Genomic DNA, 22905 nt, shown 5'->3' on the forward strand with positions numbered 1-22905 from the left:
TTTTTCCAGGCCAGACACTACATTTCAAGTTAAGTGACTCAAAGTGCTTCTGAACCGCTAAACCAAATCGTTTCACATCCGGCGTGGGACTTTTTTAGATGCTGACGAGCTCCGGAAGCCAATTTTCCAAGCGGAAAATGTGGAAAAATACATCTTTCTTTTTTTTTTTCCCTTTACCTTTGATGTCTCTGTGGACGATCATGTTGCTGTGCAGGTAGGAGACGCCTTGCAGGATCTGCCTGCTGTACCTCCTCGTCACATTCTCCGTCAAAGCCCCGTAGGCCTTCAGCTGGTCCTTTATCGAACCCTGACCACATGCAAAGACAGGAGGAGGAGAAATACATGAGCTTACAATTTTACTCCCATATTTTAACAACTTTACAACGCCCTCATATGTTTAGAGTTCATTTTCCTTTCAGTCCTCAATACTCTTTTCTAAAATCCGCTAACAGATTAAAGAAATATGCAAGAGATAATTAACTTCCTTGGTGGAGGTAACTATGACAAATGAGAAAATATGCATCACTTGACGCACCCTTTGTGTATTTTCTATAGCCCTAGCTGACTTTTGGGGTAGACCCTGGACTCACATTCACGTGGACCAACAGGAAGGCCTAAACCAAGATTCAAACCCAGAACCTGAAAACTGACAAGCAGACATCCCAACAATTAGTCCACTGTGCTGCCATTTTTTAAATCTTGGCTGTTAAAATATTGCACCTAAAGGACCGGTGGGGGTGTTATCGCCTCGTCTGGCAGCACACTGCAGCGTAAATGTCGAGACAGGCGATAAAAACGGTGCCGCGGTAAATATTAAAAACAGACAGAGGGATAGTATTCCTCTCTTTGGGAAAAAATAATCCCATAAAGCGAGCCGTTTGGGCCAACACAAAGGACGTCTGAAGACGTTGACATTTCCGCCAGCGTCTCAACAGACGTGGACGTAAATGGCATTTTACCGCCGCAATTACGTCGCCTTTTTCCTTTGTTTTTGTTTTTTTTTATCTACGTACCCCGGGCATGAACTCCACAAAGATGGTGAGCTTCCTTTGCTCCATGTCCCGCAGGCAGCCGTAGTATTGCACGATTCTCTCGTGACGCAGGTTCTTCAGCAGCTGGATCTCACACTCCAGAGCGTTCACCTCCTACACGCACAAAAATGGACGGATATACAGTGAGGAGGATACGTTCCAGACCCCTAAATTGCAGAAATGTGTAGGTTTAGAATTACTGTGAGAGTAATGCAAATTTTAGTTAGCATGTTTATGGAGTTTTTCATTAAATGTTAGCATTAAGCTATTTCATGTCTCTCCCCCACTCACCTTGCTGGTGTCCTGACAGTCAGGGTCGAAGGGCACCTGCTTGGCAGCCAGTTCGCGGCCCGTGTCAGCGTCATAGCACAGGTAGACTTCGCCAAATGCGCCGCGCCCCAGCAGCTTCCCCTGCCGCCAGTTGACCGGCGCTCGTGGGGCTGCGGTGACAATGAAAACATTTTTGTCATGAATATGAGGTAGCCACACCAGTAGCTGGGCGCTAGCTAACTGGTCACTGCAGTGACTATATGCTGGTGAGAAGTGTAAAATACTAGGCTACTAGCTAGCTAGTGGCTTGAGTAGCTAGTCGTTAAAGTATGTATACACTCCTTTAGAAAACCACTCACTAGCTAGTCGCTCCAGTATCCAGCCTTTCACTAGCTAGTCGCTTTAGCCACTCGTGTGACGTGCTATACACTACAGCTAGTTGGCCACTCCAGTAACTAGTCGCTAACTGACTAGTCACTGCAGTAGCTAGCTAAAGCAGCTATTCTAAGATTCTCCTTTGCCGTTAAATTACAAAAACTATTTATTATTGGTAAATGAATGTTTATTTAATACAAGAGCCAACTAACACTTGGTTGTGCCACGCTGGCAGCTTTTGTCTGTGTTGCGTCCCAGCGTTCTCAGCTCGCCATACTGGAGGCCGCCACCACCGTCACCATTGTAGCTGCGCGTGCGGCTGGAGGGAACCAGCTGAAACAGGTTTTCCTGCGGCATGAAGCTGCGCGGAAGTGTCCTGCGACCTGTGAGAAAATAAGTATTGGACATATTAATGATTTTTTACACATGTGGGGATACGGCCATGCACGTGTTTGCTTTACAGGTGCCTCTCGGCCAAACGGAGACGCTCCGGTTCCCTGGTCGCCCAGCTTCCTGTCTGAGGGGAAACCAGGGTGGCTGTGTTTTTTAAACAAGCTCAGATTCAACAGAGGGAAATGTAAATCATTGCTTGGCTGAGAGGCCCCTTTTACGCTGCTTTTTCAACCCGGGATTTGTCTGCCTTTTCCCCGTTTAAATTATGCTGTGGGATACTGTCGCCAACTGTGTGCGTTTTCACACAGTGACAAAAGATTCTTTACACTGGTCTGTATTACACTACCACTAAAAGAGGATATTAGTGTAAGAATGGCTGTTAGATAATTGTTGTTATACTTACGATCACCATAGTCTTTGCTCCGATTGGGCAACTGAAACTGACGAGGAAAAGTCCCGCCTTTCCCATGGCGACCTAAAAGGGGAGACAATGAAAAACGTTAGTTTTGTTTTAAATAGAGGAGACAATAAATGGAACAGGAATGGCCATGGAAGTGTCGCTTGCGACTAGGCAATGGAGTGACTAGGTAGCAACGGCTAGGTACTGGAGAGAGTAGGTAGCTTGGAGATGGCAACTAGAGCGAATAGCTACTGGAGTACCAAGTAGTTGGCAGCTAGCTACTGGAAAGACAATCAACTGGTCAGACTAAGAAGCTTATAGCTATCTACAAGAGCAATTAACTAGTTAGCGCCTACCTACTGGAGCGACAATCTACTTGAGCGAATAGGTAGTTTGCAGCTATCTAATTGAGCGACTAATTAGCTAGTGGATATCTTCTGGCGCGTGTAGGTAGCTAGCTAGCTTGTAGTTATTTGAGACAATAGCTATTGAAACAACTACCAACTACAACGGCATAGTACAGAAGTGACTAACAGCTAGCAATTGGAGCAACAATCTACTAAAGCGCCTACGTAGCCAGTACCTAGCTTCTGGAGGTATTAACTAACTAGCCATTGGGTACCTAGTTATTTCAGCAGATTGTCACTTGAGTGGCTAGCTCCATTGTCACTTGAGTGGCTAGCTCCAGTTGCTTCAGTAGCAAGGTACTAGGGGGGGTAGTTGCTCCAGTAGCTAATTACTAGCTAACTAGTCTCTCCAGTAGATTGTCAACCAGCAGGTGGTCACTAGCGAACTAGTCGCCTAGTTTCCAACATGTCTTCCCAGCGGCTAGCTTGTCAGGAACAGGAACAGGAATGGTAGAATTCCCACAGAGGAGAGTGAGGTCATGTGTTGCTAGCTTAGCCTATAGCACCCAGCCCAGAGCAACCATAACCTTAAGCAGGTGGAGGACGAGTACTGACGTAAACACGCGAAACAGAGGAGCAGCGAAAGCCACGGGCAATTGAAAGCAGCTGTCAGATGACGCGGCCTGTCCCATCCATCCCCCTTGCTCCCCTCTCATGTTTGTGGCCGTCTCCCGTGGCGACGGGGAGTTATTTTTTTGTGTTTGGCGGAGCAATGGAGAGGAAAAATTGACTCACGGGGAATGATAAACAAACAGTGGAGTGTTCAGCAGGCACAGATTTACATTAGGCGAGTGTATGTGTGCACAAACACGTGCCACAGTCAGCCTCCTAGTAGAAACCTTCAAAGTAATACTGCGCCTCCTTGGTTTGTAGGAGAAAAGGAGTTCCATCATTTTTTTATATTTTCCTGAGGTCCAAAATAATGTCGTGCAAGACTACCAAAAACCCGAGCGATTGGGGCACCACCACCCTAAAATGTTTATAATAACATACTAGTACTGTAGTTTAAAACATAAACGTACCACATATCACTTCAAATTCTTACTACGTCACCCTTATAAAAATGTCTTACACATTATTTCAGTTCAGAAACATTCTATTTTTATTTGAACAATATTTGAACTGTTTACACCTTCAGAAAGATTCCACAGAAATATAACCCTCCCTTCTCTGTGTGTGAGCACAGGATGCCATTTTAGTGCAAACTCACCTTTGTATTCGTAGTTCAGGTTCAGGTAATTATTGTCGCGGTTGTTCTGCGAGAAAGGCGGGCTGCAACGACAAGAAGAGATGGAAAAAGAAAATTCATTTGCTATTCCGTTCTCATTCCCCCGCCGCCCCCAACTCTCCTTATCTTCAAATGAGCTCCTGAGTTGAGTGGAGTTCTTCAAAAAACAACTTTTGCGCTGGAGCTACAAAGCTTTGACTCTTAACTGATGTGAAACAACAACGTTCTGAATTCGACGTGATAAGCGGGAGGCAAAAGCTCGTGTTGCACGTGGATACAACTGATTAAAATAAACAGAATATAAGAATAGAGTCAGGTTACAACAATTGTTCCAAGGTGGAATTCAAGCACTTCAGGCTCCATTTTCCATCCTTTCTTTGCCTGTCAGGATATTGACGGCTTCTCTAAAACTATCCAAAAGGCTTTGTTTGACTTTTGAGGCCGTGTGCAGGGGAGAAAGCGTGCACCAGCTCTTATAGAGATCTTCAAGGAGGTGCGTTGCTGAATCAGTTTGTAAAAGTCTCCACTAAAACAATCCAAATATTTTGTTTTGACTTGGAAGGAGAGCATGTGCGGGGATTTGGTGGCGCGCCAACCCTGTGTGGTATTTCACCACTAAATCTGTCTGATCCCGCCCTCGCCCCTCCCCCGGCTGACCCGTCAGAGAAGCGTGACGTCTCTGCTGACCGCGGGGCGTCGCGGGGGCCGCGAGACCCTGGATAAGGGGGCACGCATGCCCGCTCGCAGGGAAAAGTTCCAATGCGCCGGTTTCCTGCCATTGTTCGCGCGGCCTGGAGCGCAGATAAGCCTCGTGCAGGTAGGAGCCGTTTCCGCCCACCGCTTGCTCGCTCTCCAGGCCTCCCTTTTCTCTTTTCCCTTTTCACTCCCCTCGTTAGTGCCCCACTCTCATGTCCTGTCTTCCCTCTAATGATAATGGCGGTGGAATCCGGGCGCCCAGATAAAAGAGTTGTGTCGCCGTGGCAACAGCTAAAATGACCCGAGTCCATCCGCTCCGCGCTGACCTTTCAACGCGTCTTATGAGCCGAGAGCATAACAAAGGCCTCACCTGTCAAGCGCTTGGTCGATGGATTGACAGCTGCTCGACAGCGAGTTGCCAGCACTCCCGAAGGGATCCAACATCTGAAATATGACAAGTACTGAGTGCAATTCATGATGCTCAAGCTCAAGACTGGTGTGTCAACTGTGTCTGAATCATGATTCTGAAGGGATCTGTGAGTTAAAATGTTTGGGAAAACGTGCTCTAGAAGTATCCAAGTATCCAAAGGTTATAGTTTGCCTTTGTTTTAGGGGGTGTGCAGGGGAGAAGGGATGCGCCAACTTCATCAGCATAGTGAAGAGGGTGTGTAGCTTAAAAAGTTAATGACAACCGGATCTATAACTATAAAAAAATAAAATTAAAATAAAAAATAAATCTTTTTTTTCTTTTTACCGAGTATATTTTTGGACCTGTAGGGGTGCGCTTACATTGGGGTCTTGCATCTCGGGGATAAACTCCCCCTCGCTGTGGATACTGGTGTAGGAGCCCTGGCGAGCAATTTGCTGCTGCTCTTCGGGGACGCTCCCTGGGGGAGGAGACGTCCGACCTGTGTGCAGGGAACCTGGGAGGAGGACGTTAACAGAAAGTTGTATGACGGCAAAATAAATCTTTTGCGATGTTGAGGTGGTGCACCAACTTTGACACATACAGTACAATTTGATCACCTTACACCTACAAAAAAAGTGGAGTAATGAATCCTGACTGACTGAATGGAATTAATGGAATGGCATTTTTGAGGGTGTCTGTGAGTTAGAGAGGGTGCACCAGCCCTGATGCACACCATTTAATTACCTTATGCCTGGAAAAAAAAAGGAGTAATAAAAGCTGACTGAGAGAATGGAATTCATGGAATGGAATTTTTTAAGGGGGTGTGCCAACTCAGTCAGGATTGAAGTTGCAAATCATAAACATGATCATATTTCTGTCACTGTAAAGTGGAGTTTAGTGTTTCACAACTGAGGTTATCAACACATCAAATTGGATGCAGCGCACCAACACGACAGGTGAAAAACAATCACCTGTGGAGTGTTTGCGCACCCTTTCCGAGCCCTTCAGCAGCGAGCCTTTCAGATCCCCGAGCGACCGCGATGACCTCATCTCGCTCTGCTTGTCCCTGCTGTTCACCTGAAGGTACTGGAGGGCGGCGGGTAATTGAGGGGGGTGGGCAGGGGGTGAGGGTGCACAAGGAGTGGGACAGGAAGTGAGGAAATGTCACCCGCACGTCATGACATGGGCGCAGGAAGGTGCGCTTCCTCTGAGTGACTCACTTCAGCTAACAGTGGCACTCATGTTGTTGACTCTAAATGCGTATCAGCTTTAAAAGTAGGCTGACTTCCTTCTTGTGTTGCAATATATGAAAAAAAGTCATGCAATTTCAGGGGGGGGGGGTCTCACATGGTTGTTCTTGGGGGTCTTTAGCAATATCCTGAGCAGACCGTTGGTCACCGTGCTGGAGCCGAGAGAAAACACGGCCTGGTCCAGGTCCTCCTGGCTCTTGAGGGGCAGCAGCAGCTTGAAAAAGGACAAGAAAACAACATGCAGGGTAACCTTTTCTGTGTGCCCCCATTGTTCCATTATGACGACATGCGAAAGCATCAGCGCAAGAGAGGTAGAAAGGACTACACGTCAAAAAAGGAACGACTGATTTATGGCCTACTTTTGACAACAGGAGCAAATAAAATCCAAATGTATGTCCTGTTATGGTTTTGTTTGTCGTCAAAAATATTTTAGCCTTCGATCTTGGTTAGTATAGATTTGGATGTTTTGGGAATCATCAATGAAAGTGCTACCTATTAAAAAGTGAATGATTGCCCTCTTGGCAACAGGAGGTCATAAAATCCAAGTGTCTAAGATTTTAAATATCAAGAGTCATAAATCAATACAAATACCATTTCTTTCATCCATTGTGCAAGCTCCCCTAATTTAACTCAAGATATAAAAAGGGATACCTTTGGATGCAAAAAACAATGATGGATTTATGACCCCCAGATCTTTTCACAGCAGGAGGACATAAAATCGATAAAAGGTTGACCATAATTCTTGTCAGAAATAGAGGTGCCATCCGTTTCTGTCACTCATTGTGTAATCTACCATTAGTTAACTCAAGAGGTAGAAAGGTGACCTGTTATGTAAAAAAGAAAAAAAAATGATGACCCTTGTATTTTTTTGGACGAGGATGTCATGAAATCCGGATGTTATGATCATTTATGGTTTATGGGCAGTTTTATGTTTTTTGGGGGGGTTCATAAGTCATTTTTTAGTTGTTTTATCTCATCGACAGGGGTGCAGTACATTTTTGCTTCTCATTGTGTGATCTGCCCTAATTGATCCCAGCCGTGGCAGTTTTTCTTGTTTTATTTGATATCAAATGAAAAAAACCCAAGTCACTTATCGACATACTACCTCTGAACGTTTCCATTTCCTCAATAACAAGGCAAACATATGTCAAAGTACCTCTTTCTCCATGAAGAACATGTCCATCTGCTGGCCAAAGGCCTCGGTCACTTTCAGGAGGAGCTCCTTGATCTTCAGCGGCCTTTGGAATGGAATGATCCTGGGAGGGATGAGAGGTGCCAATACAAGAAAAAAATTAACAATCCGGTTGGACTAAATGCGAACAAATATCAGGACTTTTTGCCGGATGCCTGGCCTTGGGAAGTACAAACCTTACCTTCTGTTTAATTGTTTGTAAAATTTGATTATAATAGATGGTTGATTATAATCGGTGCCGAGTTGATTGCTTTGAGGCTTTCATTCTAATCTTTTTTGTGTGGTTTCGGGGGAATCTGCATATTTGACTTGTCTCCTTTGTACAGGATGTGTAACATTTCAGGGTGTGCTGTCATTTGAAATCTAACTTTACTTAACATTTGCAGTTTATTTTCTTCATGCAATCATTTTTGCACATAATCAAATACTAAAGCGGAAGCATGGCTTCGCATCAGCAATTTTGCAGCTATTTAAAACGTACTGCAGCACGTTGGGAGAGCAGGAAGTGGTTGTGGTGGGAGCCCACTGTCCTTGCCACTAATTGATATGTGATTGATGCTAAATGATGCTATGGTGCCGGTTTTGTTTTTCCTTTTTTCTCCAGGGTTTCGGCAGAGGTGAGGGGGTGCGCAAACTCTTTAAGAGCATTCTTTCCCAAACATTTTAAGCACCACTCCCCCTTCAGCGTGACAAGAGCTGCTTTAGCCCTCCCCTCTCTCATCTTAAAAAGAAGTCAAAACAAATCATTTTGAATCTCATTTAAAAAAGTTTGAGTTGGAGCTTCCCTTTTAAGTATTCAAAACACTTTGTTGTGACAACATTTCTAGCGTGTGAGGGGAAATGGGGTGCGCCATACTCAAAATGTTGAAGGTGGGTGTTAAGTGATGCTCCGCTGCCACGAGCAATCACGTAGCGCCGAGGCGCCGTCTTAAAGGCACGTATGCTCTGCGCCTACGTGTGCGAGCCCGTGTGCTTTGTTATCGGTGCCACGTAAACGTTTGCAAATAAAAGGAAGTAAATAAATCGGTGCAAGGGCGTGCAATCAGGGTGCATGTCGGCAGCCGCTTCGACACCATCGGGCCTCCCCCTCATCATCCCCAGCCACAGCTTACACACACACAAAGGCAGATGGGAAACTTCCTGAGAGGAAGCGGGGTGGTTAAAAAAAAAAAAAAAAAAAAAAAAAAAAATCGAAAGAAAAAGTGGAGCGGCAGCAAAACGCAGCAGGATGTCTGTCTTTCCCTTGTCTCTTACAGAGTGAAAGATAGAGAAAGAGAGACGCTGAGGTATTTACAGAAAATAACGCTGACGGGCCTGAGAAAACAAAAGGAGAGCGCGTGCGCGTATTCACTTTTCTGTGCAGAAGCGCACTTACTATTGGAGCCACACTTGCAATTTAACCTGTGCAACATTTTGGGTCATTACGGTAGTAGTAAAAGTATGCACACAGGAAACACACACAACAATCGCGTGTGTTGCAACACGCCTCGGCCAATCAAACTGTTTGTTCAGAGCAGCTTGATGACAATGCCTTTAAGCAAGCTTTTATTTTGTTGTTGAAGGGGGTACGCCTTGGGAAAAAAAAATGAGAAAAGACTGCTCTAAAAGTATGCAAAAAGGATTCGTTTTGATGATTTTGTTTTCAGGGGAGAAGGGGTGCACTAGCTCAGTCATTCAATGCTTAAATTCGCGGATGCGGAATTGGCAGCGGACTCCTTAAAAATCCATATCGGTGGGGCCCTTCTACGTACCTCCCTCAACATCCAAGCTTGCAAAGTTTGAGCTTAACTGATATCGAGGGAAAACAATAAAGCCTCGTTTCACCCACGTCATTTCCCCATCAGAGGAGAAGACGGCCTATCTTAATGAGCGCTCGCTGGTTTCCTCATTGGACAAGAGGATTCTGGGAAGACAGGGCAGGCCTGCAGATCACAACTAAACACTCGTCGTCTCTGTTTATACTCCCAGATGAAGTGTGTGATAAAGAGCTGCTTAGAGGATGCTGCTCCAAACAGATATGCCTTTCCTTCCTGTCAAAAGCAAGCATGCGGGAGTTTGCACACAAGCTCTGCAAGCCAAACGTGCACAGATTCAGATGAATTTGTCTTCATCATTCGGTTATTTGCCTTTCAATCATTAAAAAAAAAAATCACGTGACAAGCGGAACGAGGACATTTTTTTGCAGTCCTTGATTCACAGTTGCTTGATTCACTGTAATCTAGAACTGTTTTTTTGTTTTTGAGCTGAGGCTACACTAAGAACAAACACACACACAGAAAAATCATAATGTATATATGCTGTATACATATTCAGAGAGAGCTCAAGAGCGCTCCTTCAGGCACAAAGCCAAAGGAGGAAAAAAAAAAAAAAGACTCCGTTCCCATTTCCTGCCCTGAACTGCTTGCCAATGAAAAGAGAGACGGTCCAATTAGATTCCATTGTGGACGGGCGACGCGGTTCTACTGAGTCAGGCAGACCGGCCGACGGCGGCCAAATCACGGGAAGCGGATTCATTTGTTCCAGGCTGTCGTAAAATAAGAACTGCACAGGCCGTGTTTTAAGTAAGACTTGAACATTCGCAAATGCAGTGCAAGAGACCACAATGTAGTAAAACTAAAATAAAGTAAAACTACTCTGCGGTGGAAAGACGCTTGACATGGTAATGGAGAGGTATTTGTATTTATTCATTGATGGAAGCAATGAGCTTGTGTACATTTACGTCCACATCTGCTTGATAAATTCAACATGTGTATATAATATTTGATGAATTAAATATTGCACTACGTATACATGGAGGGATGTTTGTGCAAAAATAAAATACATGAGCATTTTAAACTGATAATTATTGATAGAATATTCCAATTTTATTTAATTCATTTGAAAAAAGAAAATAATTACATAAAAATTAAATCATACACTAATTTATAAATATGTATATTTTAATAAATATAGTGAACCTTTTTGAATAATTACATTAAATATAAAAATATTATTATTATGAATATTACAAGAATCTTTTTTTAGAAAATATATAATTATATGAAATTATGATTTCTCAATTTTCATTTTTTTTTCTTGAAAAACTCAAATGTTCTTGTAAAATGTGTTTTTTCCTAACTCAATAAGGTGCAATATTGTTCAATATTGTTGCAATTGCTCAAGGTATTTTTTCTTAATATATATTTTACTGGCACTTAATATCCATTTTTAAATACGATAAAAATAATTTACCAACTCTTTTCTGTACCTATTATGTAATGTCCACCCATTTTCCAGAGGGCTTATTACAAAAAAATGCTCATTCAAGTAGAACCCTCAAAAGACCAATGAGCAATTTAGATGAAACCAACATTTTCTTTCAAAAAAGTACACCTCAAATTTGGCTTTCAACCCATCATAAAGCGTGATGTTGGCATAATCTCGTGAGACTTCAGCTTCCCAAGCCCGAAACACAAGGCCCCCGCTAAATGTCAACCGAAAAATGTTTCCTTCTCTTCGCGCTACTCGAGCATGTAACTGTGATTTCTCCTCCCTTCTCCTGACACAAAATCCCAGGCATAAACAAAAAGAGCTCCAGACTGAAGCGTTAAGGCTGGGATACGTACCGTTTTTCTCTCTCATGCTCCAGCTTGACTCTTAAATCCTGTTGAGGGGAAAAGCAAAAATAACAGTGGGGAGTTACGGCGCTTGGAAGTGATTCACAGTTACGATATACAGTTAATGTTATAGAACTGAAATCAGTCTGTGAAAATGCACTGAAACGTTTTTTTTGCTCGGACTCGAGCACGGTGATGTGAAACCGCTTCAATTGCGGCAACCAAATAGTCTCACTCAAAAACTCAGCAAATATTTCAGTGATTCACAATTCTAAGGAATCAAGTTGAAGTTAAAATTAAATTGTCAAAGGGTTGCGACGTCTTTGAAGCCAAGTTATTTATTTGTATTTATATTGGGGGGCAATAAAGCGAACAAGCCAGGGGCCACAAATTTCCACTGAGCCAGACTTTGGACACCCTCTGGTCTATTCCAGATAACGGCATCATGTGACGTGACTTCATGACACAAATCGCAGCGGTTCTATTTTTAGAGGCGTCACCTGAGGGAGCAGCAATCCGGAGGGCCCTGCAAGTCTGCGTGACGTCATGGCGCAAAGGAGAGCGAGCACGGTCGAAACCCGCTGTTTGTTTTATCATTATAGTTTATCTCTGGCTGCACACTTGGATTGGAAAGAGTTATTCAAGTGGAAATCAACCAAAACAGTTTTTTTTTCAAGAATATGTTCCCAGCAGGCCCACTAGTTGAAACACGGCATTCTGGTTAATATTGCGTTAGTGGAATATGAGTTAAGCAGCTAAATTTACCCGTTTTTAGCCAACTCTGGGGGCAGCCATTTTGTCCTTTCTGTCGACTGAAAATGACATCACAACTACTCAGGGCTCAGGTAACGACCAATCACGGCTCAGCTTCACAAAACAGGTCAGCCGTGATTGGTCATTACCTGAGCCCTAAGTAGTTGTGATGTCATTTTCAGTCGACAGAAATGACTAAATGGCAGCCCCCTGAGATGGCTGAAAACAGGTGGATTAACTCTTATTTCACAAATGCAATATTTATCAGAATGCCTTGTTTCAACTAGGGCTTGCATAGAACATATTCTTGAAAAAAATGTTTGAGTCAGCCATGTTTGTGGAATATTGTTCGTAGTGTACCATATCCGCCATGTTTGTGGAGTATATCTTGGCGTTACTCGCCATATTTGGTTACAAGGTAATATCAACGACCACTATATGTTTTTTTCACATAACATCTTGGCTGGTTACCTGTTTGTATAGCAATGTTCTGCTCTTGGGCTTATGGCTGTTGTGCTGAGTGTAGCAGCAACCCAGGGCTGCGAGGTCCTTCATGATGGAGTTGAGTGCCTCTTCGTCATCTAGGAGGGCAAGACAGCACAGCAACGGAGTTGAACGCAATTGCGACATTGCACTTCAGAAGAGGCAAGTTGACATTACTGTGCAGTGTTCTCTTGCTGCAAACCACATTGCCGATGTACTCGTCTATCGCAGATCAAATTATGTAGGAGGAGTAAATCTATTCGTTTAAATTCAGATGGTCTGTCTACATGACGGATTTTCACCTGTAGGTGTTAAATCTGGAAGGTATGAATGGGAGTTGCACAAAAACAGCAGTGGAGTTTCAGGGCGAGGCGTCCAGGTAACACCTTCCCTCCTTCGCATTTTTCCTGCATTGAGTAACGTCAAGTTTTTATTGTTTGGGATGATCTCGTGTCTGATTTAAAGTCCAGCCGCCCACTCACCTCCCACGCAAGACAGAGTACATGCACAACGTCAAGAGACACGCAAGCACTTTCAAAAAGCATGCAAACGAATAATTATCTCGCACCATGTGTCGGTAATTATCATGTGGTTTTGCTCCGCCTACTCAAACCAATTCACATTGCATTTTGTGCACTTTCTGCAACGCCCCAAGATGCCACAAGATGCAGCTAAAGCCCCTGCTAAATGAGAAAGTAGTAATTGGTGTCAAGGAAGTATGTCAAAGTGATACATCTTGACGGAGAGAAAAGCTTTGTATGTCAGGGAACAGCCAAGTTTAGCCTGGGTTATTAGTGGAAGCTTTAGAGAGAGTCTGCTGTATGCCAGGGCTGTCCACATTCACTTTATTTTATTTTTTTTTAGATTATTAGTTTGACTCTGTATTAGAATGCGCAAATGATGGCGATTGTAAGATTAATTTTTGATTTTCTCTAATATTTAGCATTATTTTCTCCTATTCACATACGTTGTATTATTTCCAAATATTATCTGCATTTTTTTTCTCTCTGTTTTTTACATAATACACTTAAAACAACAACACAAGTGTTCATCAAAGCATGAGAATTCATTCATTGAAACCTTGTTAGAGCAGCTGCAAAGATAGCAGACACGCCGAGCGGCACTCTCCCACGTTTACAAGCACGAGACTTTAATCGAAGTGATTATGCCGGGGGGGGCTCTTAATAATCTTAAAAGGAGCTTTTGTTGATTCGCAGACGGCAAGCGCACATACTGTACAGGGCAACAGAACCAGCAGGAAAGACCGCATTCTTTCTAATTAAAAGAGCAGACATTCACGACGCACTCGCCGAGCGCTAGAGGAGGTCATGGCACACAAAAGAAGGATGTCCATGTTCAAATACAGACAAACCAAGCTAATAAGTGCACTGCCACGCTAGTAGATGTAGCATCTAATTAGTTCATCCCAACAGATTTAAAAATGTCTGTGCAGTTTAACAAGGATGTGGCACAAATACTAGGCCCTAACACTTCATGTCATGTACGAATAACTACAATGCTAGCAAAAAGTGGAAGTACACACGTGGTGTACGTGTCCGTTCATTATATTTTGCCTGACCTTTTTTTATATTGTGCTTTATAAAATTTGTGGGGTTTTTTGTCTAATATTTAGAATATTTTTACTGATATTTTCCTGTAATACTTTGAGCATTATTGCGTCGGCTCTCATCAGATTGTGAAAGTGTACCTCGTGTCTTGCCTTGTGCCGCACTCATTAGCAAATAGCGCCAATCGAGATATGAACTTTTCATACTGTTTCATCAGCAGTACTGGCGTATGCTTACTTTGATTCCTTATCGCACATATTTCCATTGTTTAGACAGAAACCATAAAATGATAAAGCAGTAGGAAATTTCTGCTTGTGATGACACGATGCGATTAGCGTGTCCTTTCCTTGTTTAAGTGGTAGACAGTGATAAGAAACGGGGATCGCGCAATGACATAGCTGGCATACCGCAGAGGGTCGGTTACATTCCGCCCAGTTACAATGTAAGCCATCGGCTTCAGTGGCATGTCTAACTGCAGTCATGTCAGGAAGTGAGTCACTATGTCTGTCCTGAATACAAATTATTCCACTTCAGGAAATTAACTTTTTTTTTGAGTCAGTAAGACATGGATGCACAAGATGGGAAAATATCTTTCAGATTTTGGATGATCTGTTACTATGGCCGTGGATTTGAGTCCATCTGACTGTGCCGTTTGACAAGTAGAGATCTCGACTGTCGTTAGAGTCTCGCGCTAGCAGCTGGCTATATGCTCCCATGTGCTTTTCACACTCTCAAGGCTGTGTTTTATGTGTCAGTTACATTTTAACAACAACATACATTTGAGTCCATCTGAGGGAGCGTCGAGTAAAGCCGTACAAACCACAAAGCGTTTCGTGTTAGCCATCTGATTAGCTGCCATATACCGAAGGCTAAGTGTTACATGTGTGTTTGTGATGTTTTCACGTTCCATTAGTCGTTGACTTCATTTTATCATAGACTGTAAATGTTGAAAAATGAACGCTCTGACATTCATTACCATCACTGAATTCAAGAGAGTCTCTGTTTCTCATTGGCCGCTGTGCATCTCTGTGTTGTTTCAGCCTGAGAACCGCACACCACACTGTGTGCCTCGCAGTCAAGGAGACAAAACAAACAACACAGGCCAGCCTGTGTGCGCCTGTGTGTGTGTCTAAAGCAACACGTTTTGAAGAAACGCACGAGTGATGAAACGGGATGACAACCTCGTCATCCACGGGGTGACGGCGGGGGGCCGCGGAACGCTTCGCCCTTTGCTGTCAAAACTTCCGAAAATAAATCGGGATCGCCTTTGGGAAAGACGGGGAAACGTAGGGGAGCGTGGTCTCGGCATCATCTCGTCAATTCAGTCCGAAAATCCAATGGAAGAAGGATGTTCATCTTTGTAGGGTTCTAAAACAATATCCCTTTGACACTAAACTAAACTAAGTATTTTTCGAGGGAAATAGCCCTGTCCTCAATTAATGCTGTATATGGTGCCTAACATTTTGTATGCTTTCCTAGCAAAATATGTCACAGGCATGAACACCGTGTTTCCTTTTTTGGGGTTTCCGTTTTGCATATAAATGAGGTGCTGGCTCACCAAGGCGAACTGCCAGCCCAGAGGAACGCTGGAGGGGGTCGATACTGCTGCCAAGGAACAGCGGCGTCAATGTGACCCAACCGCTCTTTCCATGTACTGTATTGCACATGATGCCGTTTCTCGGGTGTTTGGCTAAAATTTCAACTGGCATTAGAGGAAGGGATGGTGGGGCTCCCAGCTAGCAACATCACACAATGAAGGCCGATTGCTTAGGCATTGCATCATTGCTCTGCAACTTCTTTTTTCCCAGGCTTCTAGCTTGGATAAACTGCAGAAAAAAAAGCCCCATTAAAGTATAAGGGACTTTTTCAAACATATTAAAGCTCGTAAAATAAAAAAATTGGACTTTGACCAAAATTTTGGAGGAAAATGTTTCCTCACTAGACCTCTGGTGACTGATATCCAGCTCTTCTGTGACTCGCGTTGAGAACTTGACTCAATCCGTAAAGACACAAACTGCAACATTAGCTTCTCAAACTCACTAACAATTGGATAAAAACTGTCATATACAGGTCACTCATGATCCAAACGTCGTGTTTTGTTTGTGTAATGTTTTGACTAGTGCTGTCAAGCGATTAAAATTTTTCAACTAATTAATTGCAAAATTTTCCATAATTGATCGCGATTAATCCTATTTTTCAACAAACATTTTCTACAAAGCTTGGAACCGATATTTACTTGAGCAAAATCTTGGAAGTAATGTGGGAAAAAAAAAGGCATAATTCGATTCAAACTTTGTTCTAATAGCTTTCTTTGATCCTTGAATACGATTATTTTCCTGTAAAATACAGCAGAAAGATACACCAGAGACGTACAACTAATTACTAATCCGGATTTGCAAAATATGCAGATTATTTTGGATTTCTCCAATGAGCCGTCGAGCAAATTTTTAAAGTAAAAACACGTAAAAGTAAGTCTTTGCGACATTGAGTCCTCAAAGTTTGGCTGCACAGTGAGCAGAGGACAGCTGCTACAGGAAGTAAATAAAACTGAGTTCAATTTTTTTCGTGCGTTATCAAATTTAAATTAATCTCCATAGTTAATGCCTTAACTTTGACAGCCCTACTTTTGACGTTTTATCACAACATGCATTTGAGTCCCTTTGAAGGCGTGAAGATGTCGACTCCTGTTAGCTTCTCACGCTAGCCACCAACTAGCTATATGCTGTCATATGATTGTTTGCTTTCATTTCACCGCCAAAGTCGCATGCAAAAACGACAGCTTAAAGATTTAACAGAGCTGTGACTTACAAGCAAAACAAAATGTGTGTGTGTGCGTGCACGCCTGAGAGAGAGAGGCTGAATAAAGACATTGAGGGGATTTCCTGGTGCCGAGTGACACATCATGGCAAAGGCATCCGGCAGGATTAGCAGCCGGAGCCAAACTTGTACTCGCTTCGGCTCCACACACACGAGCACGTGCACCCACACGCACGCACGCACTCTCACACACATATACCAGCTTCACAAAGCGAGGCACCGTCCAAAATTTGGCCCTACAAAAAAATGCAACTTGCAAAAAACTCTCAGTGGTGCGTTTGAGAAGTTAACGTTTGACTATCAAGAATGGCTCTGATGTAACAGAGAATGTGAGCATAGTTAATGCTCAAATCATTCAATGGGGGGCGGGGGGTTATTTCTACAAATGCATTTGTGGAAGAATGTGAAAAGATAATCCCACCCCAAAAAAAAACACACATGGAATCATCTATCTCCAGATCCGAATTAGGCCTCGTCCTTGAGATTTCTTCATGCGTGATGTTATGATAAGCATGTCCACTAAATTATGTGTTGATTGGTGAAGCAATCTGGTGTCTGGGGCTTTTTTCTTTTTTTTAATAAATATTTTTGTTCATACTTCTAATTGGGCATTATTTGGGGGAATTTCTGGAGAGGAGTTCACCGCAGCCCTGAAGTCCTCCCAAAATGGCTACTTCAAACAAAATTAGCACACTTCCTGTTCAAATTCGGCCATGGGTCCTTGAGACTTTTTTGTGTGTCATGTTGTGATCAACACGTCACCTCAATTTCATGTCTATTTGTAAAACGGGTGTCAGGGGACCTTTTTCTTTTTTTTCTCTAACGTTCCACAGGGCACGGTTAAATGATCAAATATATACATTTTCACCAGAATACACATGCTTGATTTTTTTTTTCAGACACGCTGAGGCAATTGACAGTGATTCTAAAATTAAATATGCATACATTAGAGGTGTGTCCATTTTCAAATAAGCAAAATATAGCGGTGCCTTGATTGAAGTGCCTCAACTTGACGAGTTTTTCAATTCATGTCCAATATTGTAGAGCGCAATTTTCTTATTTAAACAACAAAATTTTACATGTTGTTTGGGGGGCTCGACCGGAAAAAACGGCATTCTCATTCATATTAATGAGGAAAATTGATTTGCGGTACAAGTGTCTTGAGCTACAAGCATGTTATGGAGTGAATTCAGCTCGCAAGTCAAGGTACCACTATGTTGGCATTAAATGGGAATTGGCAACTTGGACCTACAGTGGGGACACTATGTTGGGAATTGACCAAACCTACCTTGTAAGTTCCTGGGCTGTCGGGGTCCATTTTGGAGACCGTCATCTGTGGAAACATGGCAGAGCCAAAACATGTTTGGTTTAGTCTGCTTGGACATAAAATATTGATCTGAATATTTCAAAAGCTTTATTGTTTAAAAGGTGGGAATCCAGCCGCACGCTGTGCGGACTTATAAAGTGCATAAAACGAAGGGAACATTTCACAAAACCATGTCGTAAAACAAAACGGGCCATCTGGTGCTGCCGCTTGCGCACTTTTTTTTTTATGTGTTATTTTCTTTTCTCCCGCCAGAGGAAGTGTGAGGAAGGTGCGCTCTCGCTCGTGCACCGCCACTCACCCATGTTTACTGTCATCATCAGGAAGTGGCCCCGTTGAACTCGAGCGCGGAGCTCAACTTCTCTCGGCCGGCGGCGGACACTTCACCCTGCAAGATAGAAACACTTTTTTCAGCACACGCACGCGCACGTAAACGAGAAGTGCCTTTTCGACGAATGCAAAAACAGGACGCAGGTGGTACTTTCCGCACTTTCCACCAGATTGGCACTTAATCGTTATTTAACCAGCGACCCTCTCGTGAGAGTTGCGTATCCTTTTTGACAGTCAAGCTGGTTGCGGAATCCTGCGAATTCCCGCAAGTCTTAGTCATTTCCGAGAGGCGCCGGTGGAGGAATTGTGGCGTGTTTGATGTTGCTTCCAAGTCCTCTCCTACCCTCCCTATCTACAACACGTCGCCTGAGGTTGTCACAGTGACATGCACGGAGCGCGCCGGTATTCCGAGAGGGACAATAAACAAGCGGCCGCAGAAGACAGGTAACGGTGATGACACAGAGGAAAGGTGTGGTGATAATCATCCACCCACTTTCGATCGCGGTTGTCTTCATTTGACCATAAACTGGAGCCTATCCAATCTGACTTGTGAGACAGAGTGCGCCAATCGCAGGGCACATACGATGATTATAAAGTCTACACAATAACACCGATACTAATTTTGTTTACTAATAAGAGACTTTTCAGGAAATAAATTCATTTTATTCGATTCATCAACTAATCGAGAAAAAAAAAAAAGAAATTAATCACGTCAAATGGGAGTCAGCACACACCTGCGGCCACACCCAGTGTTTCTGATTGATCCCATATAAAGTTCAGCTGTTCTAGCAAACAACCATTCATGCTCTCATTCACAACGGCTGCCAATTCAGAGTCTTCGGTGAACCTCACGTGCATGTTTTTTGAATGTAGGAGGAAGTCAGAAAACATGCTGACCCCACACATAAATGCCAGTCAACATCGAATCCGAATCCGAAAGGCGGTGAGGCGGACGTGCTAAACAATAGGACACCGTGCTGCTGGCTCAGTGCAATATGAGCAATGCGATGAACTAAATGTGTACCAAAGTTAAACAAATATACTTAATTTCATATTTTGGGATTCTTTAAATTGTCCAGGAATTTAATAAAACGATGTTTCCATAGTGTTGCAGTGTCACGAAATAAAGGCCAAGTCATTAAAAAAAAAAAAGCTACGAAATAAAAATGTGTAGCATCACTGCATTTAATTAATTTATATTTACAGGTATTTCAATTTGGCACATTAAGACAAAGGTTTTATGATTGTGCACTTGAAAATTCACTTTGCAGTGTTTCTGATTTTTTTTTTTCTTTAACCACCAACACTGTTTATGACGAGAGCGAGGCTCGCAGTCGCAGATAACAGTGCATCTATTGCGTTTGGTTACGGCAGGATACAGCTGTGATTTGGGATATGGCTGCAGCTTTAAAGCACACAATAAGGAAACATTATTATTTAGAGCGGGGTTGTAAAAATAGCACTGTAAAAATTTCTCCACCCCATAAAGAAAAAAAAAATCCTTATATCTTGATCAAGAGGTGTGTGTCAATACTTTTTGTCAATGTGATAAAGACCAAACATTTTAAGAGCCAAAAAAAGTGGCATCTCCATTACAAGCACTTGTGAAGCATTCAGGGGTAAAATATAGACTAGTGTATGTCTACAGACAGGCCGACAGATATATTGGATGGTGTAATTATCCACAGTGAGACTAATAGCCACCCTCCGCCAGATTGTCTGTCTCCTTTTCCACCAATGTGTGCTTTTATGTCCCCAGTGTTTCTGTGCTTTAAAGTTGTGTATTTGTGTGTGGAAACAATAACCCCCGCCAAAAAACAGAACCGAGTGAAGGGCAGCATGCGAGTGCAAAACATCTACAACTGCAGCGCAAACCTTCGCCAAGGCCAAATAATCATGGCAGATTAGACTATAATTAGCAATTAGTTTAGCGGCTCATGTAATATTCTAATAAGTGCGCATGTGTGCAAATGTAAATAAAGAGACACAACTGTGCAGCAGATGGTTGTAAAATTGTGAATCTGACTAAAACATTTTCATTTCTACACTCAATGTCAAACTACAGGATGCAATGTATCGTTTTTGAAACTTTTGAAAGAGTAACGGTAACTATTAGCAGGTCTGCCTCTTAGTTCGACAATCTTGGTTTGAATCTTGGCTCTGGCCTTTTATCGAGCACCTTTTGTGGTTTACATAAGGGGTCCTTGGCTAAATCTCAGGCACAGTCCAAATTGTTATGCACAAATTTGCTTTGTGCGTCTTAAATCGAGTACCCACTATAGCTACATGTAAAAGTAGCACGTTATATTTTGTAGGTAATACAACACTGTCCATGTTTCCTCGAGTCAGACCTTGATAAACAGTGTCAACGGCGCTTCTGACCACACATGAAAGAGTAGGACAGGTGGTCTCGGAACACTGCACGGTCCGGTCTGTTAATGCTTGAGTCTTCCCCGTCCGGTGCCAGCGAGTCACCAGATGGCCCATCTGTTTCTTCACCCCCCTCCAAACCTGCCGCCCAGCATGATGCCAGGCGAGCGGTGCCCACTGATCACCATCCCAGCGCTGATCACACTTCTTGGCGAGCGAGCGTTGCTTCTTGGGCGAACGCCGGTCGCTCTCAAGGCGGCGAGTTCTCCCGGCGGGGAGTCGGCCTCCGTACTCGGAATTATTCATGAGGTCCAACCTGCGCCGCCATTTCAACACATGAAGAGCTCCAGCTCCGACTTTGATGTCGGACAAAGCCCAAAAACCTCCCGCTGCAGTCGTATTTTTAAGACTCTTGATTAAAGGGAAGTCACAGCCCATCCACGCTAACGTCTTTCGGCCTCGTTGCGTCACTATCCAAACAGGGGAACTCCCTCCTCTCTCTCTCTCGCTCTCTCTCTGGAGACTTAAGAGGTGAAAGGTTTTTTCTGCAGCTGCTCTGCGGTGTGAACGGAGTGATCTCATGTGTGACATCATCCTCGTGGAGTCCCAAAGAAATCAGAACGAATATGTGGGGATCCCTCTAACATATCCAATCCCGCAAGAGAAACCATAAAGCACCTGGTTATTCTTAGGCTTCTCCTGCTCGAACCTAAAATGCACAACAGCCTTCGCGGGTGAACTTAATTTGATACTCTCTAAACTTGTTTAACGTACATGTCCAACTGTTCGATGTTTCCATTCTTGATCTACGACTCTGTTCTCTAACAAGGGGCTGAACGCAAAATTCACAATTGTTTTTTTTTTTCATGCTTTTCTGTGACTCTTCCAGTCTCTCTGTATCTCTGCTGCAAGCCGTTGAAGACACTCTAAACTCAGTGGTCTCTTCCCTTTCAGGACATCCTGTTTGAAGTCTAGCAAGGCAAGGTACTGTAGATCAATTAGGTGTCGCCTTGGTCTCATGATGTCAAAATGTGAACAGCGTGACGGACATGACTGTTTAAACTCCAATTTTAACTGAACCGGGAAATGTATTGGTTAACTCATGAGGATGATTCAAGTTTTGGTTTGTCTGTTGGAGTGTTATCGTGATCAGGCAATCTATTGCACGACAAAAGATACAACTCAAATGAAAGCTTCAAGGAGCGTTGAACAGGATCTTGGAAGCCTTTTTGATGGTGCATCAAAATAATGATCCCTGCCTACCTTTTTTCATGTCAGCTGCCATACATCGAGCTCTGCTTCTCTTCACTGAACGGACCAAGACTCTTTTCCTCGAAAAGTCACGAAGGGTTCGCCATCAAAGTTCTGTTTGTGCCATTTTGAATGACTGGAAGTGCCTTTGACAGCTTTCACAATAATCCTCATCTGGGAGCTCTACAAAGAGCAGCGAGCTTTTGCGTAATCCTTCTGACGGAAAAAGAGTGTAGACTTCTGCCAACAAACATCCCCCAACGCTATAAGGATTTTCCACAAAATCAAGTTTGTTTTGGCCCACCACGTTGCAGTGAAATTTGGCTGCAGAGCTCCATGGACCACAAATTAAAATGGGACCATCCATTTCTAATGATGCAACCCTGCACATAGTCAGGTGAAAAACGACCCCAGACTGTGCGCTTGACAACAGTCGCACAAACAAACAAATCAACAGGGAGCCACTATCATCAAGACGCCTGAAGGGGTTCCTGCAGGCGATGACGCACTCATCATGAGTTATAGATGTTTAAACAGAGTGCCTGTGACTAGCGGTTAAAGGAACAGCAAAGGCACAACGGCTGGTTGCAACTGTCTTATTTATCAACAATTGGATTGATTCTATGCCAACGTTCGCAGAGATCTCTTGGAGGCGTCAAAAACAGTCACAGAAACATGTTTCTTCATTCAAGATAATTCATATGTTGCTTGCTACTATATCTGTAGACAAATCAAGGTTCTCTTCTAGTGTCACGTAATGGA

General features: G+C 43.3%; 1 protein-coding gene across 1 annotated transcript in view; it reads right to left on the reverse strand.

Moving 5' to 3' along the window:
* map3k22 (mitogen-activated protein kinase kinase kinase 22) overlaps positions 1–22905 on the reverse strand; it is a 31834-nt gene that overhangs the window by 4284 nt on the left and 4645 nt on the right. Inside the window, exons 2-16 of the mRNA XM_086021346.1 lie at positions 18494–18580; positions 18157–18201; positions 12472–12581; positions 11257–11294; positions 7616–7715; positions 6557–6673; positions 6181–6295; positions 5590–5723; positions 5171–5244; positions 4087–4148; positions 2473–2544; positions 1889–2059; positions 1323–1471; positions 1014–1145; positions 178–307 (exon numbers count right to left, since the gene is read on the reverse strand). Of these exons, the coding sequence (XP_085877472.1) occupies positions 178–307; positions 1014–1145; positions 1323–1471; positions 1889–2059; positions 2473–2544; positions 4087–4148; positions 5171–5244; positions 5590–5723; positions 6181–6295; positions 6557–6673; positions 7616–7715; positions 11257–11294; positions 12472–12581; positions 18157–18201; positions 18494–18512 (1468 nt within the window). The 5' untranslated portion in view covers positions 18513–18580. The remainder of the gene's footprint in view (positions 1–177; positions 308–1013; positions 1146–1322; positions 1472–1888; positions 2060–2472; positions 2545–4086; positions 4149–5170; positions 5245–5589; positions 5724–6180; positions 6296–6556; positions 6674–7615; positions 7716–11256; positions 11295–12471; positions 12582–18156; positions 18202–18493; positions 18581–22905) is intronic.

Source organism: Filicampus tigris, chromosome 21, assembly GCF_054856515.1.
Source record: "Filicampus tigris isolate MCC_2025a chromosome 21, RoL_Ftig_1.0, whole genome shotgun sequence".
Lineage (NCBI taxonomy): Eukaryota > Metazoa > Chordata > Actinopteri > Syngnathiformes > Syngnathidae > Filicampus > Filicampus tigris.